The sequence below is a fragment of the Apteryx mantelli genome, chromosome 1 (genome assembly GCF_036417845.1).
Source record: "Apteryx mantelli isolate bAptMan1 chromosome 1, bAptMan1.hap1, whole genome shotgun sequence".
Taxonomy (NCBI): Eukaryota; Metazoa; Chordata; class Aves; order Apterygiformes; family Apterygidae; genus Apteryx; species Apteryx mantelli.
In genome coordinates, this window is record NC_089978.1 from 181266635 (window position 1) to 181286917 (window position 20283).

The 20283-nt window shown below is 37.8% G+C and overlaps 1 protein-coding gene across 1 annotated transcript in view; it reads right to left on the bottom strand.

Annotated features, from left to right (window-relative positions):
• TRHDE (thyrotropin releasing hormone degrading enzyme) overlaps positions 1 to 20283 on the bottom strand; it is a 227958-nt gene that overhangs the window by 22165 nt on the left and 185510 nt on the right. The window contains exons 13-15 of the mRNA XM_013947643.2: positions 9923 to 10070; positions 7732 to 7829; positions 7118 to 7225 (exon numbers count right to left, since the gene is read on the bottom strand). Of these exons, the coding sequence (XP_013803097.2) occupies positions 7118 to 7225; positions 7732 to 7829; positions 9923 to 10070 (354 nt within the window). The remainder of the gene's footprint in view (positions 1 to 7117; positions 7226 to 7731; positions 7830 to 9922; positions 10071 to 20283) is intronic.

Genomic DNA, 20283 nt, shown 5'->3' on the forward strand with positions numbered 1-20283 from the left:
AGATGCTGTCTTCCAAGATCTTCACTTCCGTTTTTTAGTAACCAAAAGTGCTTCATCTGTAATGCAAAAAGACACACAGATGTGTTCTGACTTGAAACTCACAGATAAAAGGGGCAAATTCGTGGCGTATTCTCCTTTCAGAGATCTCTGGCCCCATCTCAGCCCTCCAACACTCCTCATGCAGGAGCAACCCGGATGATTAGAGACCAGAACAGATTCAAAACATTGGGATTTGCATTCAGGATTGGCTGGCAGTCTCACTCATGAAGAGAGAAAAATGCAAACTTCCTCGACGCCTGGGCTACTGAATGGATGCCTACTCAGTCTACTGCAGTGCCACAGTCTGCATCACACCTTAAACATCACCTACTCTTCTGAACATTGCTTTCATTGGCAAAGAAAAAAAGAAAGCTCATGACTTCCTCTGTTGACTCTTGAATACGCTCAGAAAGTGGACACTGAAAATACATTCAGAATTGCAAAACAGGAAAAACTTTTAAAAAGAGGCTGAGTATTGAACTCTGCTATCAAATAGCAGGGTAAGCTCAGCTCTGTTGACAAAGATTAGCAGACTGTTACCAACAATAAAGAAAACGTTACTTCAAAGAGGGTCAGTGTAACGGATGCAAGGACAAGAGATGCCAGATTTTCACACATGGAAGTGAACCCACAATTTATGCACATTTGTTGCTATAAAATATTGGATCCTCTAGCTTGTCTCCTTTGGTGATAACTGCGACCTAATATTTTAAATAAATGAGACTAACCAGAGCCCTCATGACAGACAAACAATAGTGTAAATAGTAAAAACTACATTAAATCCCTAGTTGACACAAAGCCCAGATCAATCACATGGATTTACTAGAAGTTTTCTAGGGTTATTAAGGGAATTACAGGCAATTAATTAAAGTTATCTGTTTATACTTAAAAGACACCAACCAATAAATAGGCAAGGTTTCACTTCTAAAGAAGACAAAATAAGAGCGAACTGTAGTGGTTATGAATAGCTAAGGGCCTTCCAATGGGTTCAGTAATATCTTAGAGAAACATTAACATGTAATCATGCCTGATGCAGTACTATCATGTCGCACTGCTCATTACTGCCCATTAAGAGAAGAATAGCATCAGTGCAGCACTACTAACAGAACCAGCATACAAACACTTCTTCATCCGCTGAAGGCAAAATCAGCAGCTCAGCTCAAAACAGCGTGCTCACATGTTCACACAAACCTGCCTAACTCTGCCTGAACTGAGCGTACTTCCACAGTCCATTTTGCCAGCAGAAATATGTGGCAACCTGTAGCTGATGGATGGTAACAATAGCTGTAAGAAAATCACATCCGCAACGCACAGAGCACTTTGTAAAACATGCTTGTGTCCATGGCATGAGTTATGCTTTGAGCCATCACAGCGCATATTAACACGTCATACATTGTTATGATAGCTCACGTCAGGAGTTTCCAGGCTACAGCTCTCCATACATTCTTTACTGAACCTTAGAAATATGCATTTATGCTGTCTACCCAAGGCAAAAACTCTGAAAATGCTAATCCTCTTAAAAATGTGTTTTTCTTTCAGAATAGATATGCAGTGAAGGTTAAAGGGGTTAACAAGGCTGATTCCTAAACTCAGGCAGGCATTGTATGGTAATTTTGTTAATTTTTTAGGCTGAATCACAATGCTGTTATATCTAAGGAGTGTGAATAATGTATTTCTTCACACATGAAAGAGCTTCACAGGGATGAGCACAGTTAAATGAAGGTAGAAGCAAACATCTTAATTTTCAGCCAACTGTAGCTTCTCTTGTACAGCATTCTGCTGTGAACTGAATTCCAGTAACTTTACATTTTCAGTTTATGAGGGAAATTTCAATGGGCTTATATGTTTTATACTACTTTTGAATTCTTCTAAACATAAGCATGGAAGTTTCAAGGGTTTCCATTGCTCCAATACAGAAGTGGCAGGTATCCCAATTTAACAGAGAAAAAAAATTTGCCTTGATATCAAATCAGAAATTAATGCAGACTTCGAAGCAAACTGTGCTTCAACCACATAAAAATACCAAAATGATTTAAGTTCAGTGATTAAAAACACAGTAAGCACTACCTTGAAGTCTGTTCTCAGATTTTCAGTTGAGAGAAATAATCTTTTTTTTTTTAACAACTGCAAGGATTAAAATATGACACCAATTCCTAGACCAGAACAATCGGATGTCTCCTGTTCCTAGAATCCATTAGGTGATGCTGCCTGTTTGTTTTGTGCCTCGTAGAGCCAAACTTCTTTTCCAGAGTTATGTTCCTTGTTTTAGCATCATGTTCTGCCCTGAAAAGTGGTAGTGAGCAATACTGCCTTAAAGTCCTTTACATACTAAGTAATCCTGATATTTCAGGCACACATGAAGCTGAAATCTCCTCCTTACCAAGGTAATTTTTCTACAAAATGTCACTTTGCAAAAACGTGTGAGGGAGAGAAAGACAGAAAGCGACTCTCCGTACCCTGGAGGCTAATACAGCCAACTGAACAAGAGAGATGGAGGTTTAAAGCCATGCCTCAAAGGTTAATTGCATACATTAGAGAGTCATTAAATAAAAACCACAGGCAATCTTAGAAACAAGGGTTTGAACTCAAGCCTCCCTCTCTCAGATGAATGCTCTCATCTTTGAGTTAGACAGCTGTATTCCTTCTCTTGCTAATGAAATAAATTATAGTGGCAGAGCTTCAACTAGAGAAGAAAAGTGTGGTGCAGTGTCTTAGTGCTGTCCCAAACACCTCATAGATAGCTGGTCAGGGTGATCTTCTGTGAGGTGCCAGATGTGAAGCCGAGGAATTAAACTGAAGATCTACCACAATCTCAGTTACCGCCTCAGTCACAGAACTATTGTTTAAAAGGGGGTTGAGTAGCAGCTCCTCTGCCAGCTGTTTTTCAAAAGAAAAGGAGCAAGCCTTTTCTTGCTTTAGTGACACTTTTGAAAGGTATCTTTTGAAAAAAACCCTATCTCTAAGATTGCCATTCACATATTTGCCTGACACAGGTGTCTTCCTATGTATAGTGCTGGCCCAAAAAAAGGGCTCACCTTCACTGTCTCCTGTTCAGAGGCCCTTCACTCAGCTTGCTGGCTGCTGTCAACCTCATTCACAGACTCCCAGATCTCCCTGTAGGAAGCCTAACTCCAAGCATCTGACTCTGCTCTGTGAACCAGGAATCCAAAAATGAGGCATTGAAACATCAAAGTCGCTTTAGAGATTCAAGCCTTCAAGTCTCTCAGGAAGAATAAAAACCTTCTCTTTTACTGCATGAAGGATAATGTTGCAGATCTGTGTATGTTTCTTTACTAATCCCATAAGAAAATCTGCAATGATACAGTTGGAAATCTAAAGGGATTTTTCAAATACTGCTGGAAACACAAAGAGGACCTCTGGCTTTGTGCTATGAATGACCACTATTTTGCTTGGTGAGCAGTGGCAAATTATTTGTACAGTAAAGAACATGTAATTACAAAGTACAAACAGTAACTGACTATTATGATTATTTCAATCCCCTGGAGTGAAGAATAGATGGTAATTAATTTCTGGACCTATCATACTAAACATAATTACTAGGAACCACAGCAACTGTAAGCATATGCTGGTAAAACAGAGGAGATGTTACTGTATTTGTTTATTACCTAACACTTCATCCCCAATTAAATGGTACAAGTAAAATACAGAAATAATTCAAAAGAACTTCTAAGGATCCATAGACTTATTAAAAACATGGTTAAAAAATTATGAATTTTAGCATTTCTACAGTATTATTAATTGGCCATTCTGTGCTATGTCCATTCTAACTTTGCATTAATTGCCAGGAGATCAACAACCTCCTTTCCATGAGTTACTGCCTGTGCATTTATGTGGTATGAGTTTATTAAAATCTTAATTTTGTATTGATTTGGATCTTGGGGCACAAGTCCAACTCCCAAGTCTCATTTCGGTGCCTACTGCTTTGAAGAATTTGTTATACTTCCAAAATGTATCGTTTATGAATTAGCTCATTTGCATGAACCACCTTATCTTCCAGAAAAAAGCTTTTGGGGGAAGAGGGGTGGGAAGGTTGCAAGTTTGCCTTTATTTTTACTCTCATAGTCAAACTGTGCTTGTTTACAAAAATACCATGAGCTTGAAAATAGCCCAGGCTTCCTTTTTGCACAAAACTTCACTGAATTTTCTTTTCGGAGACAGTACCACCTAATCCCCAGGAGGAACACCAGGAAGACCATCCACAAACATTGCAGATCTCAGATATTTCCTGAAGGAACAGAACCACCTAGGCAGAGACACTCCTTTTCCTTTGATTATCTCTGAGTTCTGTGGAATTCTGTCTTCATTCTCTGGCTGCACCAACACCAGGCTTTCTGGGACACCCCAGTCAACACCTTTGGTCCATTTCATAAGAAGGAAAGGCGTCTATGAGAACTTTTAAGGGTAATTTTCAGCAGCTACAACTTGACTCATTGTTGACAAGGAGTGGAACAGGCATGGATACATATATTCTCTGCAATTGTCACCAGCTTTTCCTCACCAGGCGTTGTCAGAGAAGGCTGGAAAAAGACCAACAGCACGAGTTTCCCCTTCTTTGTGAAGAAATGAGCATTGAGAGATTCCTGAGGATGCTGTGGTGTTAGTTTGGAGCAAATTCACAAACAGCTGTTAAGGGCACCAAACTGAGAAAAAAACCTCTTACTGATCAGAAAGAGTGCAGAGTGACACCTGTTGGATGTGCTCTCTGCATGTACCTTGCACTAATCTGCTTGCTCTTTGTACTTGAGTTAGCTGTTGTCTCTGAAGTGCTAAAAGAGGGAGAGCCATGACTCAAACATCATGTTAGTTAAATTCTTATTATAGAATCATCATCATTTTCTTGGAGGAAAAGGAAGGAAAACAGACCAAGCTTTATTTTCAGGTTTCAGTCTGTGTTGGTTTAAACTGACTGAAGATGATATGGGGTCTCTTTGATTTAGCAGGAATCTGAAGCTTCATAAATGAGCAAACTGGTGGATCCCTATAACTGCTGTTACTGTGAAACATAGGCTGATTTTATGTCTACCAAGCTGCTAAAACAATTCTCTGCTATTATTAGTAGCCTTTGCAATGTTTTTTTCAATATAAGTAGATATGAAGTCAGTCCGCTACTATTTTAGTTACATTCAATATATGAGACCGCTCTGAGAACAGCAATTGGTAATTTCTAGGGTGGAGAACAGAACTAATCCTATAATCTTACAAAATAAATAAAAACACAGCTCTGGCTTCTTTGGAAGCTGTACCCTTATTTATCAGCTGACTGTCAATCCGAACTCTGTAATTACATTATTTGTTGTGGCTATTTTTCAAATCTGTGCGGTTCCTTTGGAGAAATGCACTGCTTTAACTTAATAGCCATTCTCTTCCTCTGCCCTCCTGTGAGGCCTTTATCATAATACTCATCATATGCTGGCAGCCACAATCTCATGCTCCCAAGAATGGCCCCATAGAAAGGCTAAGACGAATCTTCAGATGGTTCCTTAAATTTATTCCTTCCTTCTCTTGCTATTGTTAGTAAAGAAATAAGCTTTTTTTTTCCTGATGCCGCCTTCTTCAATCCTGTCGAGAGGGATGAAGACAAAGGATAGGAGAAAGCTTTGCAGTGACAGCTTTTTAACACTGAATAATCTACCGCTGTGCATGTTAATAGATGGTGCTAGGTTTGATTAACTAATTTTGCAAATAAATATCTAAGTAAATTACTTTTGCTGATTGTTTCCAACGATTCTTTCTCCATAATTTCCTCTTTGGATAGTTATATACTCATTGTTGTAGCTGACAATAACAATTCATAAAGAACCATGGGGTTTATATTCCATAGTAAATATATCTGGTATCATTTTACACAGAAAAGTCCCCCCACCCTCCTCCTTTCCCATTTAAAAGTATATAGTCATAGTTTCAGGATTTTTTTTTTTTTTTTTTTTTTAGTGTCAAAGTCACAGAGGAGTGCAATTTCCAATGTCATTTCATGGCTGTTTTTGAAAGACAGACAGGTACTTAGTACATGAGTATGCCTTTAAGGGATTTTCAAAGTTTGCAAAGTCAGACAGACATATATTTTAATTGCAAATAAACACCTGACTGTATCTTTTAAAAATCCTACATGCCTGAACATCTATAAAGATCTGACACTCTTGCAGACCTAAGAAAGGACTGGGCCTAAGAACTTCATCATTTCCTCTTTTTTTGTTTTTATAAAAGTCAAATATATTCCTTTAAACTAAGATATAAGGTGATGTATTTATGCAAATACTTCTATGCTGCCTTCCATGACGATCAGAAAGCACATCATTCTTCTCAAGAGGCTGCGATCTTAACCTGTAGTGTGCTTACCATCTACAGATCACCACATACTTAAGTACTTGTATATTTAATAATTTAATGTCTCTTAGTTACCTGCATTTAGAAGTTAAGCTTCATACACTACCCATAGCCTTTGTTCCCTTGCCTCAGCTGAGTAACCCTGTGTCTGGACAACCTAACTTATATATTTGCTGTCAAACCACTGCAGTGTCCCCAATGGTCAATGCATTAGCTATCCCCTTCTCTGAAAGCCTACGCTAGCTTTTCTGAGTCTTCCTGAATCATGTTTTACTTCCAAATTTTCACCTTCAAGTACTACATAAAATATTCCCCAACTACATTATTTGGTCTCCTTTCTTACTTCGCAGTCCTTCTGTCTCTAACTTTTTTACTTCTTCTACCATTTAGCACCTTCTGCTGTCTTGCCCAGACACAGGTTCTGCGTTTGTCTACCAATGCGATGTTTTTCCTTTTTTCCTTTCTTCTTTTACACTCCTCTTTAAAACCCAGCTTCATTCCCTTTAGCATATGATTATTTGACCGCAATGTGGGCAGGGGCTACATTAGTCTCCCCTTCACCCACTCATACACACAAACTCAAATAATTCATTCTGAAGCCCCACAGCCATTTTTAAAGAGCAGCTGGTGACCTCCACCATTCTGCAAAGCAGGGCACTGGAGAGGGGGGAAGAGGGAAGAGCACTCCAGCTGAGCTGGAGAAAAGGGAAATGCATATTATTGTTTCACTTACCTGTTTCTATTGCTAGAAATCCAGTCAGAGATTAATGTTGCAGCCTGCTGGTGACAGTGTTTGTTACCAAAGCTGCAGGCCAACATGATGACTTCACGACGCAGTTCTCTGCCCAAATTAAAGAAGGCAATAAGACTGTGTTAATAAATGTGTTTGAATGTTTACAAAAGGCATTTCTAAGAAGATAATGGGAGCAGCTGATAGTTAGATAACATATATCACAGATAATCCAGCTATACAGATTTCAATGTCAACTAAGTGCCTTCAGCAGCTGCAACATCTAAAAACAAGCCATGGGCCAAAATCAGCTCTCATTTACACTTACGCACACTTCCTGACTTCTGTGGTCATGTGCATCCAAGTTCTTAAATATCTAGTGCAGTCAAATATTAAATTAAGGCTTAAGAAATCATTTCTTGTTTGTAAAACTCAAGAAAGAGAAATTTGTTTCACAGCATCTTGCTGCTGTCCCTCACACCCAGTAAGGAAAAACAAAAGGAAGATAAGAGCTAGGACAGTACCATGTGCTGAAGATCACACCAAATTTTAGGAGAGTGCTTTATTATAACTATAGCATGCAAAAAAAAAAAAAAAAAAGGAAGAAATAACAGTACTCATGTTGGTAGGATGCTTGAACAAGCGATTTGTTTAAATTATTCGTTGGCCATCCAAGCTTCAGATACATTGATGCAACTTGTCTTAAAATATACTCCTGAGGGGGGAAAGAAAAATACATTCAGTGTTAATATTAATTTTTGATTTTTGACTCAAAGTTGAAATGGTATTGACTACTGAGTTTTTTCTTCTTTTCTTTCCCTGAAATAATGTCCCGTTTTCCAAAGGTTTTGATTCGCAATTAGTACAATATCATGCCTGTACACAATCCTCCTTAATCTCTACAGTGAGAAGTAATCTGTAGAACAGCTACTTGATTTGATGCCTTGTGTTAGCCAATTTATTGTTATAAAATCCAGCAATTTAAAAAGAGATTCTTAAGTGCTATTTTGAACTCGCTATACATGGTTGAAAACTTGCTAGAGTGTCAACAGGTTAATGTCTACTCTATGGCCAATCTCAAATACACTGTGTATGTTCATTGTTAAAAGAATATTGTTTTAATATCCATAGCCATGGCAAAAATGTTACATAAGTAGTCAATTGATATCAGAATACTTAACAATGTGGGCTGCAAATGAGATCTGGATATGTAATGACACTATATTTCAAGTTTAGGTTCTTGGTATGCTTAAATAACAAAACCAGCACAAAATGTGTTTTAGATTACTTTTACTTTTTACACAGTAGACATTTAAATACTTTACCAGTTGTGAAGAAAACAACTGTCACTGTCTTTGGCATAATCTTCTCCCAGCGGAATTCACAAATTTGAAAAAGAGAGCTGAAATATAAATGACTGCACAGAAGAACATCTATTTTATTCTTATGGATGCATGGGCAAGTGTATGATGCCAGGCAAAAAAGGAGATTCATAGTGCAGCCTTCTCTAGCAGATATGGTATTCTGTGACTAAAAAGACTTTATTTCCTCGACTATCACCTCCGCTTTCAAAGCTCTTATCAGTAGTGATAAAACACAACTCAGCCATGAATTTTACTGTTTTTATTTATTAAAATTGCATTTTCTTTACACAGCTTTGTTTAAAAGTGAAACAGCAATGCCAGACTCATAAGAATTTTTCAGTGCAGTTAACAACAGACTAAAAATGCAAATTATTTCAATGTCATTTTATATTATGGCTGTCTGGTTTGCATGTACATCTGAATTGTAAGTTCATAAAGAAAGACTTTCAATATGTCTATATTAATCCATAACATCCCTGCTACAAAAATAATTTTCTATGCTAGCAGGTAGCTCTGTGTGTATATATATATGTATGCATACATACATATACATATATACACACATACACCCAGTCACCTCTAGATTCCTGCTTTGTGGTGGGTGCGTGTCTGTGTACACATGCACACACACAAATGTATTTTTAAGAAGAAAAAAAAAACTTTAAGTATTGCAGGCTTTAGAGAATTCCTTCATTTCAATGGCTGTATAAAATTATATACAGTATGTTGGTCATTCAACATGTGTAGACTACATAATATTCACTATGAGTAAAAAACCCAAGAGCTTGTAATTGTCACTGGCTGCAATCAAATCCTGTGTTTTTCCTCAGACATGCTCCAACCTAGGTAGGATTTTTTTTTATTTCAGGTAAAATGTTAAAATGTTTGCCATGTCTATCTTAATTATCTCCTGCTAGCTGCTACTGCTGTCCCTTGGGACCTAATTATGAATGGGCTTTTGATTCAATGGTGATTTAATCCTTGTTAATTAAGGTAGCTGCATTGAATGCACCATGGTTTTTTGGATGGAATTAATAACTAGAAATCTTTAATTCCTGTTGTGCCTGCATTTGGTGTCCTTGCTGATTTGGGGCCTCAATCTAAAAACAGCAATTGGGTTCCTCAAAAGAGAAAATTTGGAAATAAATTACTTTTGCTCGTTTAAATGAAATAGTTTATTTGTCATAATATTTTATAGGAGGAATAATTACCTTTCCTTCTACTAATTATATATGCCTCAAACAACAGTTATCACTATTCAAATGCAAATAAATCAAAGCTTAAAAAAAGCTATGTTTAAATAAAGATTAATTAGAAAGAAAGTTAATATCCTTAGGTCAGTTACAGTATCTAACTGAGATAGTTCATCTCTTGTCAATGAAAGAAAGAAAAAAAAAAAGAGAGAAGTAGAAAGAGAAAGAGAGAGAGAATATCTATCTCTTACATTGAAGATGTTGTAGTTTTCTGTGCGGTCCAGCAATTTGTCTAGAGGATAAAGAGCTCGGCTGGCAGCATGCCAAGGCAGAAAATCTTTCTCCTCGGAAAGGTATCTGATGATTTCCAAAGGAATATTCTGAGGCAAATAACCAGCTCTGCACAAAAAAAGAAGTTAATATTAATTAGAATTTGCAGAAGATACATGATTATGCAAAAATGACTTATTTATTTCCAAATGAAATTAGAAGGCAGAAAGCATGATAAACTCATCACACTGTAATGACATAAAAGTCCACCTTACAAAAAACAGTAACAGTCTCTTGCAACAGGCACACACATGCAAACATACATACTAGGATGAAAGAAGGTGTGAACACACATGAAGAAAACTACACAAGGTATCCCTAGCAGTTATAAAAACATGAACAATGAACTAATTGACTTCATATAAAAAGCAAAAGGGAGGTACAGAACATTTCTACTGGTCATGGGTAATTGGGAAGAATTAATTGTGAAGAAGCATCCTTTAGTTTCACTGTTCTCCTCATCCCTTTTCCTCTCCTTCAGAGCTGTCTCGTTTTGTATCCTTTGTAAGCCATTTGGGAATGAGTTATTTTAAACTGAAACAGCAACGCTTTGGTTAAGGAAGTTTCAGCACTTTCCATATAAGCACTTTCCATTTTTCCAAGGGTTTAAAAAAATCAATCAGTTAAAATTTTGCCCCATTCTTTCACTGGCATAAAAGACATCTCCCTGCAAGGGAAAGAGTTTAGCAAGGTTTGAAGAAGGCTGTTTAAATTAATAGCTTTACAAGTAAAGTACAATACAGACTCGAGCATTTGAAAGCTGGTTTTTAAAATTCAGTACTGGAAACATCAAGCTTTAGGATTTGTACTCATTTTCTTTTTCAGAATAGCATCATTTCTTAACTATCCAGACCACAGAAACAAAGCATAACCTTGTGGGTGCAAACTTTCTAGCAACACACAGGCCTACTCTTCTCCTTATGCATGTGTTTAACTCCCATGGAAGTTCTGTACCTGCCTAAAGAGGAGATAACGATTTTGTTTTCATTAAACACTTTAAGTCAGGAAGTTGGATTCCACAAGCATCAATTTAACACAGGCTACAGTTTGTTATATCCTCATGGACTACTTTTTCTCCTTATTGAATGTAAATGTTCCCTTTAATTTCCATCACTGTCCAGGGAAAAGATGCATACATACAGTAAACAAAGAAAAATACACAGATTATTATGGAAATGAACCAGTACATATACTTGGAGATAAATTCTGATCTCAGTTGTAACAGCAAAAATGAAGAATTACTCTGCTAAAATCTTTGGAACAGACTGTTCTTTTTGGTACAGTCCAAAACCAGTTTCCTCATAAGCAGCACCACATCCATGCAAGTCACTGGGCTTCACATTCCCTCCTGGAAGAATTCCACCCTGTTCCCTTAATGTTCTCGGGAAAGAAGTGAGTTCATGTATCCATCTTCAGAAGGCTCTATCCCATGTCCTTATCATGACCCACTGTCCAGTCTGCTTCATGCCTTCTTTGTCTATATGTTGTCAGCAAGACTCTGGTCTCTGCTCCTTTTACAGCACACGCTCAAGCAAGAAAAACAAGAACACTTGGGGACTGAACAGTTCACAGAGTCACTCAGGAACTGAACAGATGTGAAATTCAAATGGGGCTCCTAGAGCAGGGTAGAGGAGAGAATGCAATGCATCTGAAGACAGACAAAATAAGGTAACTGGAAATTATTTCATTTTTATAGATCTTTCTTACTCCAGAAGCAGCAGAATATCACAAAAGTGTGTTGTAGGTCATAATACTTTCTAAAGATGCAGAACCAGAAGCATACTGGATTAACTGCAGAGTTAAACATCTTGGAGATAATGTTAGCAAAGAGTTAAGCTTGCTAGAAGTTGCATATGCATAATTGGTTCCTAATGGGGTTTGTGATTATTGTTACTGATAATTCGATTGACATAAGAAAGTGTGGCACAAGGAACAAGAGTAATGGGTCTAGGAAACACGCTGCTTAAGGAATAAACATATGAATGGTTATTATAGCTGCACTAATAGACATATAAGATCATGCTCCTGAAATTAAGTCTCTCTATGCTAAGTACAAAAGAAATCACCACTGCAAAACAAACAGATTATTTCTTTTTAAGCTTAACTTCTCTAGAAGAATCATAAGAAGTGAATTCAAAGAGATGTTACTTATTCATGAACTTTCTTTTTTCCTAATCTATTTCAAAATTGTGATCCTTTGCTGATGCTTCTCATCCTCTTCACAACGGAAACTGTTACTTGCATCACCTCACTGCTGGTAACTTACTTACAAATTTATCCCTCTAATTCCTCCTGCCTCTCCCCTCATCCCCCACTTTTCCTCATGTTTCCTCACAGGTATATTCCTTCTCACATAAAAATAATACAGCAAAGACTAAGTTCTTCCTGTTTCCTCCTGAACTTCTTCCCCTTTATGGGTCTTATCCTTGAAGACCTTAGGCACAGTACCATCAAAATCAGCTCTCCAGAGCCACAGAATCAATCTCCAGAGCAAAGTCTGGGTGAGGGCAAGGCCTTATGGATCACATTATTATGTAAAGCCCAACACATTCATCACCTCAGACCATGATTTTGAAGGAAAGTGGCTATTGCTGCTAAGATCAATGTCAGACTCTGTGTCAGCATATGCTGAGCAAATGTGCTTTCAGTACAGCTACTAGGCTTGATCTCTGAGGGAAAATGAGCAGACACATATCTCAGATCTGCTTACGATGGCACACAAGATAGGAGTATTTCCCTGGAGAAAACAGAAGTTCTTCCGGAGCTTTCAGTTGACAATGTTCTTTACGTTCAAAAAAATTTTATTGTATGGATGCCTACAGAAAGCTATTACAGTCCTATTCTTTCACCCTCAGTCACTAATCCGTGTTTATGGGCCTCTTTTTTCCAAAACCACTATCATGTCCCAAACTGTTTGCCATTAAATAGCCTCCATCAAGAGCAAGGGATAAATACATTCATTGTTTTACTTTTTTGTGTAAAATGCGGTATATAAGTATATATCATAAAATATTAAATGTATATGAAAGTTCAAAAAGTCTGAGGAAGATTTTCATTCACAACAGAAGGAAAGAGCTGTTAATGGTCAGGCCAAATACTAAGGCTACTAATTTCTGGCATTCATAGTTGAGAAGACAGGATTTAAGGAGAAGGTTTCACTCTACACCATAAAAACATAAACCATAAAACCCACATATGGATAAGAAGTTCTAAGGATAGGGCATATCTAAAACCTGGATCACAGGTGTAGGAGCTATGTGAGTTGTCCTGGGAGGTATCAGGACTACCACGGCAACCAGCTCAGCAGAACACAGAAACCAGCCAAATCAGAGTGGCTATGTGGTGTGTTATGTTCCAGTATTCTGTATCTTTACCAAACACAGTACCTGGTTTCTTAAGCTTTGTATTTTAGTATAATAGCATTTTTTCATTTTAGTGCTAAGAGTGATTTCAAAAATCCCCTTCCCCAGAAAATATTGAATCCAGCAAGATATACTGGCTTACTTGAACAGTGACAAACTCACCCACCAGCCAAGGGCTCCTGAAGAGTTCATAAGGTTGTCTTTCTCTGCCCTGCAAGAACTAGGATCTGGTCAACAAAAGCAAAATTTTTGCATGCTGCAAAGTAGGTCAAAGACTCAGGAGTTCCACTGGACCTGTGGCAAGCATACGCCACCAAGCTGCTTTAAAACTTCTAATCGAAACCACTCATTCCATTTATGAAGCAGGGAAATATCCAAGATGAGGAAGGAAGGCAGAACAAAGAATTCGGAATGGGTCTGTTCTTAATATCTCTGTAAATTCTGATGGAACAACATAGAGCAGCAGAAATGTTAAACAGAAATATTTAACAAATATCATTACAATAATAATAAATGTAGCAGTGGCAACTTTCCCATCAATGGAAAAAATGCAAAATTTCCCTGTCATATAATTTTCTGGTAATAGTATTCAAAGGTATTATAGGTACTACAGAATGTAACATAAGTTCTGTACATACTCTACATGTGCAGCTTGATTTATCACTGTCCTTTCCAACAACGTCACTGGAGGGTCAGTGACAGAAATCCTTATTTTTCTTGTGTCTTTTTAGCCATCAATCATATTGCTATCCTTAAAGTCCAGCAAAAGTACCATCAGATCATGCCTGCCAAAGTCCAAATGGACTTTTCCTGCTTAGTCATCTCAGAGGAAAATTGAAATAGTGTCTGTCACTCAGGGAACAACCGATTCTGGGCTATACTAAAACCAGCTAACAAACATAAACACAGCAGAAACACTGTGATGTCCACTCTGAGGACTGGTCCAAAATAGTCACACTATTTCTGCAGAAATGCCTCTAACAGCCACTTGAGGATATCAGCAATTATGTATCTACAACCAAAAAAAATTCTGCAGAGGAATCTGGGATAGTTATGGCAAGTATGCAGCATACAAAACAGTCTAACTAACCACTGTTGATTCACAAATAGTGGCTGAATGCAAACTAATATTCAGGTTAAGCATTTCTCAAGTACAGGTTAAACAGTTCACAAAACTTCATGTATAGAGTCCAAAACAAAAAGGCTGGAAGAGACCTCAAGAACTCATCTAGTCCCTATCCTAAACTATCCTATCCAAGATAGATTCATACCAATGTTATTCCTAGAGAAATTTGTTTAATTTGTTTTCATAGGCCTCCAGTGATGGAGATCCTAAAATTTCAGTGCTCCTCTTTTCAGAGGCATGATAATAAGAATATTCTAATTTTTGTCTTTCATCCAGTAAATATTTACAGAATATTGCTGGCAGATCCATGTGCATGTCCTAAAATGAAATATTACTTATATAACTTCAGTATAAATGAAAAAAAAAGCAGGGCTCCCTCTTTATCGTATTCTGGATTAGAGGTTTTTGTTTGGCATCACTGATCACATAGAAAGGAGTCCAAACTTAGAAAAGAGCTTCTGTAAATCCCTTCTAAGTCAGCCATCCCCATACTTAGTCATTAGAAAAATATGACTATAAAAACAAAATTTAACCAACAGGATCACATTTGAGTCTCTTGGTTGTTTTATCAGTTTTATATAATTCTCCTTATCCATCAGTTTATCAGCATGCCAACCATTCTGTAGCCACTGCTCTGTGCAAGGAGAACTTCAGCATGCACTGGAAACACAGCACAAAATGAAGTTCTTATCATCTATGTTGCTGAGCTTCACAATTGCCTGCAGAACTGAAGTGGAGAACAGGAATACAGATTAGCAGAGAGATTTGATGTAGTTATTAGACAAATTATTTATAAGCAAACATCCTGGACCAGCAGGTTTTTCATGCCTAAAGACCCTGCTGTTAACTGTGGTGAAAAGGTGATACCCCATTTTTACAAGAGCAGAGATAGATAAAGACCTTTCAGAAGTAATAATCTAAAGTGGCTTATGATATTGTGTAATATCACGAGCACCAACTCCTTAAGAAGCCACAACCCTGCTTACACTGAAGAAATTACTAGGGTGGCCATTGCTCATTGCTTGAAAGAGGCAATGAATAGGAAGAGAAAGAACTGAACACCGTAATAAAATATCCTTCACAAAGAATTCCCACTAAAAACCTCATACTGGTCAAAATTAATCTTTAAATTATATGAGCTTTTATGAGTCATATAAAAGCAAGAGATCTAGATTCTACTATGAAACATCAGTGTGTATTCAGCTGCATTCTGACCTTGATTTGTTCTTTACACTGAGCCACTGAACTTATGGACAGATCCCAGCACATTCATTTTCCCCTTAGGGACAAAGTACCAAATGGTAGTGTAATTGCCAGAGGAAAATTATTACTCTGTTCTGAATTATTTCTATCATAAATCCAGAACCAGTCAAACAGACTCTGTCACAGAAACGACAGGGTTGCCGTACAGTGATGAGAGTCCCACATACAAGTGCACCATAAATCCCTTAGACCCACCACCCAACAAAGTCATTTTAAGTCATGTGTTTAAATCAAAATTAGAAAACCCAAGCTGGCACTAAACTGGTTGACATTGTTGAAACGATGGAAATGAGGTGATTTACTTGCCACTAGTTTAAAACTCAGCCTCCGTCATCTGTTTCAGATGAGATGTGTAAAGCGTGACTAGCTTTTTGTTTGGATAATTTTGAAGAGAAAAATACCATCTCTTTAAAACATAGATGTGCAACCCAGATTAATTTCAGCTCCATTTCTGTGCATGCGCAATATATGAAACATTAGACTATACCCATTAATCCCTAACAGGATGGTTTAAAATAAATTAGGATTCTTATTCTTTGACTCACTTTTTTACCTTTAAAGTCAACAGTGTGGATTAGAATAAATTACAGAGAAACTTGGTGTCAGTGTACACGTATGTTTAATTGCATTTGTCTTTTTCTAACACTATATATTTCTTCTGAACACCAAAGACTGGTGCCCCTACTGATGTATTCAGGGAATGTTTTCCCACAGTGCTCCAACAGCAGTTCTGTGGCAGCTGGGTAGAAACAGGTATTTTGAACCCTGACAAGGAAAAACACTTTCAGCAAGGCGACCCATGCAATAGGAATATAAACTCCTGTAGTCACAGCCATCACATTCAACTCCTGCAAGCCTGTGTAGCCAAAGATTAAAAACTTAAGATGCCTAGCATCCATATTCAGGAAGGGAAGCTGGAAAGGGAATGTTTTCTCACAGAACGCTAATGGGCAACCTGTAAAAAAAGTCCTGTGATCTTGAGTACCAAAGAACGATCTGCCTCATCTTCCACTCCCAGTGCTGTGTTGACTTAAGTATAAATAAAGACCATGATTTTCTAAGATAACAAAAGTGACTTAATATAAGTATTATCATTTATACCAGCTGCAGACTTCCATGTGATCTGAGTACAGGTATGCACATCTGCTCTTTGATAAACATAACAGTACCATTTGGCTTGTAAACCAACTGCAAAAATTTAATCTATATTCAATCTCTCCAAAATCAAAGCATTCTGAAAGTATGACAGTTATAAGTGAGGCGTGCTTATTATTATGTTTTCTTACATGCACAATATTTGAGGACTCTTTAAGTGATGTTCAGCTCCACACAAGAGCATTTGAGGCATCCTACATGGAACAGTTCAAATTCAATGCAATTATCAGAGTATCATGTGGCTTAAATTATCTTGCACAGATTTAGAGTTGCCACATAAGCAAAGGCTAATGCTAGTTTAAATTAATCACCTTTGTTGAAATTCATAAAAAAAACTTTTTAAAAAGCATATTTGTAAAAAATACAACAAAAAATCCCCTTGAACTGGAGTTCAGTATCTCTCCTTTCTTCTTCTTCCCCACATGAAAAAAGGAATTGAAAAAGAGGAGTGCAAGATGAAAAGGAATCATCTTGCTGCTGAAAATTAAGACTATGCAGTAAGCTAGGTAATGTCATGTTTTTCATTACCACGAAAGTCTTTTTTTTTAGAAGTATGTTACTCATAAATTTAAATTAACTGAAGAAATTTGAGGGTATTTCAGGGGCTAATAGAGGTCAGTTTCAGATGACTCAATTATTAAAAGTGTTATTTATTTTCTTTCTTGGTGATATTTTGGGAGAGGTAGAATGGAACAGCCCTCGTATCCCTTAAATTGTCAATGGGCAATGATATCTGTGAGAACATGTTCAAGCAAATTCAAAGTTAAGAATTAGTTTGTTATTATGCACAACACTTTCATCTCTCCCTCTTCTTTTCTATTCTAATGTTCATAATTTGCATATCTACCAGCCAGAGTGAAATATGTGTTTAAAAACTAGAATCTTTCATACAGAAAGTACAGAAGCTTGATCTTGAATATACACACTTTCATTTAATTTTTACATGCCAAAATATCTACAGAATTGGATATTATTTCTGTAAAGGCAACTCACTATAAACATATTTATAGTAGCAGACTCTCTGAAACTCTCATAACCCCCCACCATTTCTCTTATCTCCCTTTTACACACAGAAAACTGAGACACAAACAGGTTAAGTGACTTGACCAAGATCCTATAGGATCTGCTATAGACCTATGAAGTCTATAGCAGAAACAGCATTTAAAGTCTTTCTAGTCCCTGCCCAGTGCTTTATGCATAATACAGTCCTTCCTATTTATTGTTTAATCTCTGGGTAGAGGAAAATGCACTTCTAGAATACTAAAAGCCAAGTAGGAAGAAGCCAAACTGACACAGCGTTGACTCAAAAGTCTAATCTTAAATTTAATCAAGCCAAGGGACTTTCCTATTCTATTCCCAGTAAGTCACAGAGATACCTGACATACATTTTCAAAAAACTGCATTATAAAGTCACCAAATGAAGACCAAAGAACTTGAAAGTAAAATCTGCACCTGCAGTTCAGAAGATCATCCTGGCAGCTCAGCAGAGTATCCTCTGCCAAATGAGCAGAGCCCACACCGACAAAGATCAGACCTCTTCTAGACACCGATCCTGGCACGCAGCAATTGGAAGAGCCCAGAACGCAGGATCATTTCTGAGAAGCTTTGGGTACAGCCAGCTCAAAACAGCAGGCAAAGCAATCAGCAGCCTAAGGTGGCAGACTAGTTTGTTTATGCCGATGAGGCATCAGCTGTTACGGGGTGTTTAGAGTGGCATCTCCAGCCTCACAGGGAGGCTCATTCCCACAGCAGCTGTTGCTGTCCTACCTCACCTCTGGGAGCAGCAGGGTCTTGCGCTCTCTGCTCTGGCCCTGCTCAGACAGAAAAGCAGTGGGGTTCTGGGAGAAGGAAAGGGAGAAATTAAGCTGCTTCTTATGAGAGGAGAGGTGAGGGAGGTGAGGAAAAGGGCTGAACAGGCAGCTGCAGGGAAGCAGAAGGGGTTTGCAGATCACAGGAAGGCACAGACAACAGGTATACCCTACGGATATGGCCTCTGCAGAAAGCTGCATGTTGCGATGATGGACAAAGACTCTGTGCTGGTTCTAGCACCCACAGATTCCCAAAGTCATATTTGCACCTCTCAACCCCCTTCCATCACCCAAAATTGCTAAGAAGCCTTCAGCAAGCTCCACTTATGCTGTCTTTCCTTCTCTCGTTTAACTTCAAACACCAAGTAAAGCGTTCTCTTAATGGGTAATTCAGATCTGTTTCGATTAATGTTCCTGAGGCAAATTCCACAGACTGTTCCCCTGTCCTGTCACTACACAGCACTTCATGGCAGCTGCACTGCAACATGGATACGTTCAACCCAAGTCAACTTCAAAGACCAGCTTGGACTATAAAAGGTCACGACTGTAGCTAACAACAATTAGCTAACAAAAATGCTTTTGCTCCCTTGAAACCACAGTCATGTTTTCCTGACAGAATTCATACTGACCTTTTGCTAAGAATAGAATTGATGTGGTTTATAGGATAAAACAATCGCAGCTGTAATAACTCAGAAGTCCCAGAATATATTTTGTGGGGGGTGTGGATTAACAATATTACCCATTTCCAGAGGATGTATGTACCCTATGTCAAGATCTATCCACTGCACTAAACGCTCTGCAGAGAACTCAGATCTACAGTCTCTCCTTCGTACATGCTGAAAAGTCTTATCTAAATTCTTCCCCCACTCTTAGTAGCTTTTTCTATTGACCGGGATGCTCTCCTGGTACAGTGCTGCCCTGAAATGTGTTGTACAATGTGCTTCACTGCCCTTAGTCATGTAATAGGATCAGATACACAAATGATATGTAACTACAATAGTAGAATTGACTTTTAGGGTGCTTATTGTCAAGCAGCTTTGATTCTTCTTGTATGAACATATGCAAATGAAATGCATAACTCCAAGCAAAGCAGGTATCAAGGTTGGATGTGTCATAGAACATAGGGACTAATATGCAACATATGGAATGAATGATGGCTACCTTAAAATATTTCTGGCTTCTTATTTTCTCTAAAAAAATGTAGCTGCTATGGCCCATTGAGAGAATATTTATGTCAAAGAGAATCAAACAACAGCTCTTGTAGAAAGCCATATCTGAATCAATTGGCTGATGTGTTGAACAGTCCCCAAAATCTGCATGACAGTGAAAGAGAGCTGCTATGGCATCTGCTGCAATAATTTAGATGAGGTCTCATTTATTAAAATAGTAAATCTATATGACTATCAACCAAGTGTGATATAAATTATTGATCTAATACTCACTCCCTTAGCTGGTACTCAGAGGCACTAATTAAGGAACCTACTTAACATATCTGTTGTTTGCCTTTGTGTTGAACTATCGGCAAATGCTATCAGGAGTAATAATGAAGGCTGGGGTTAAACTGCACA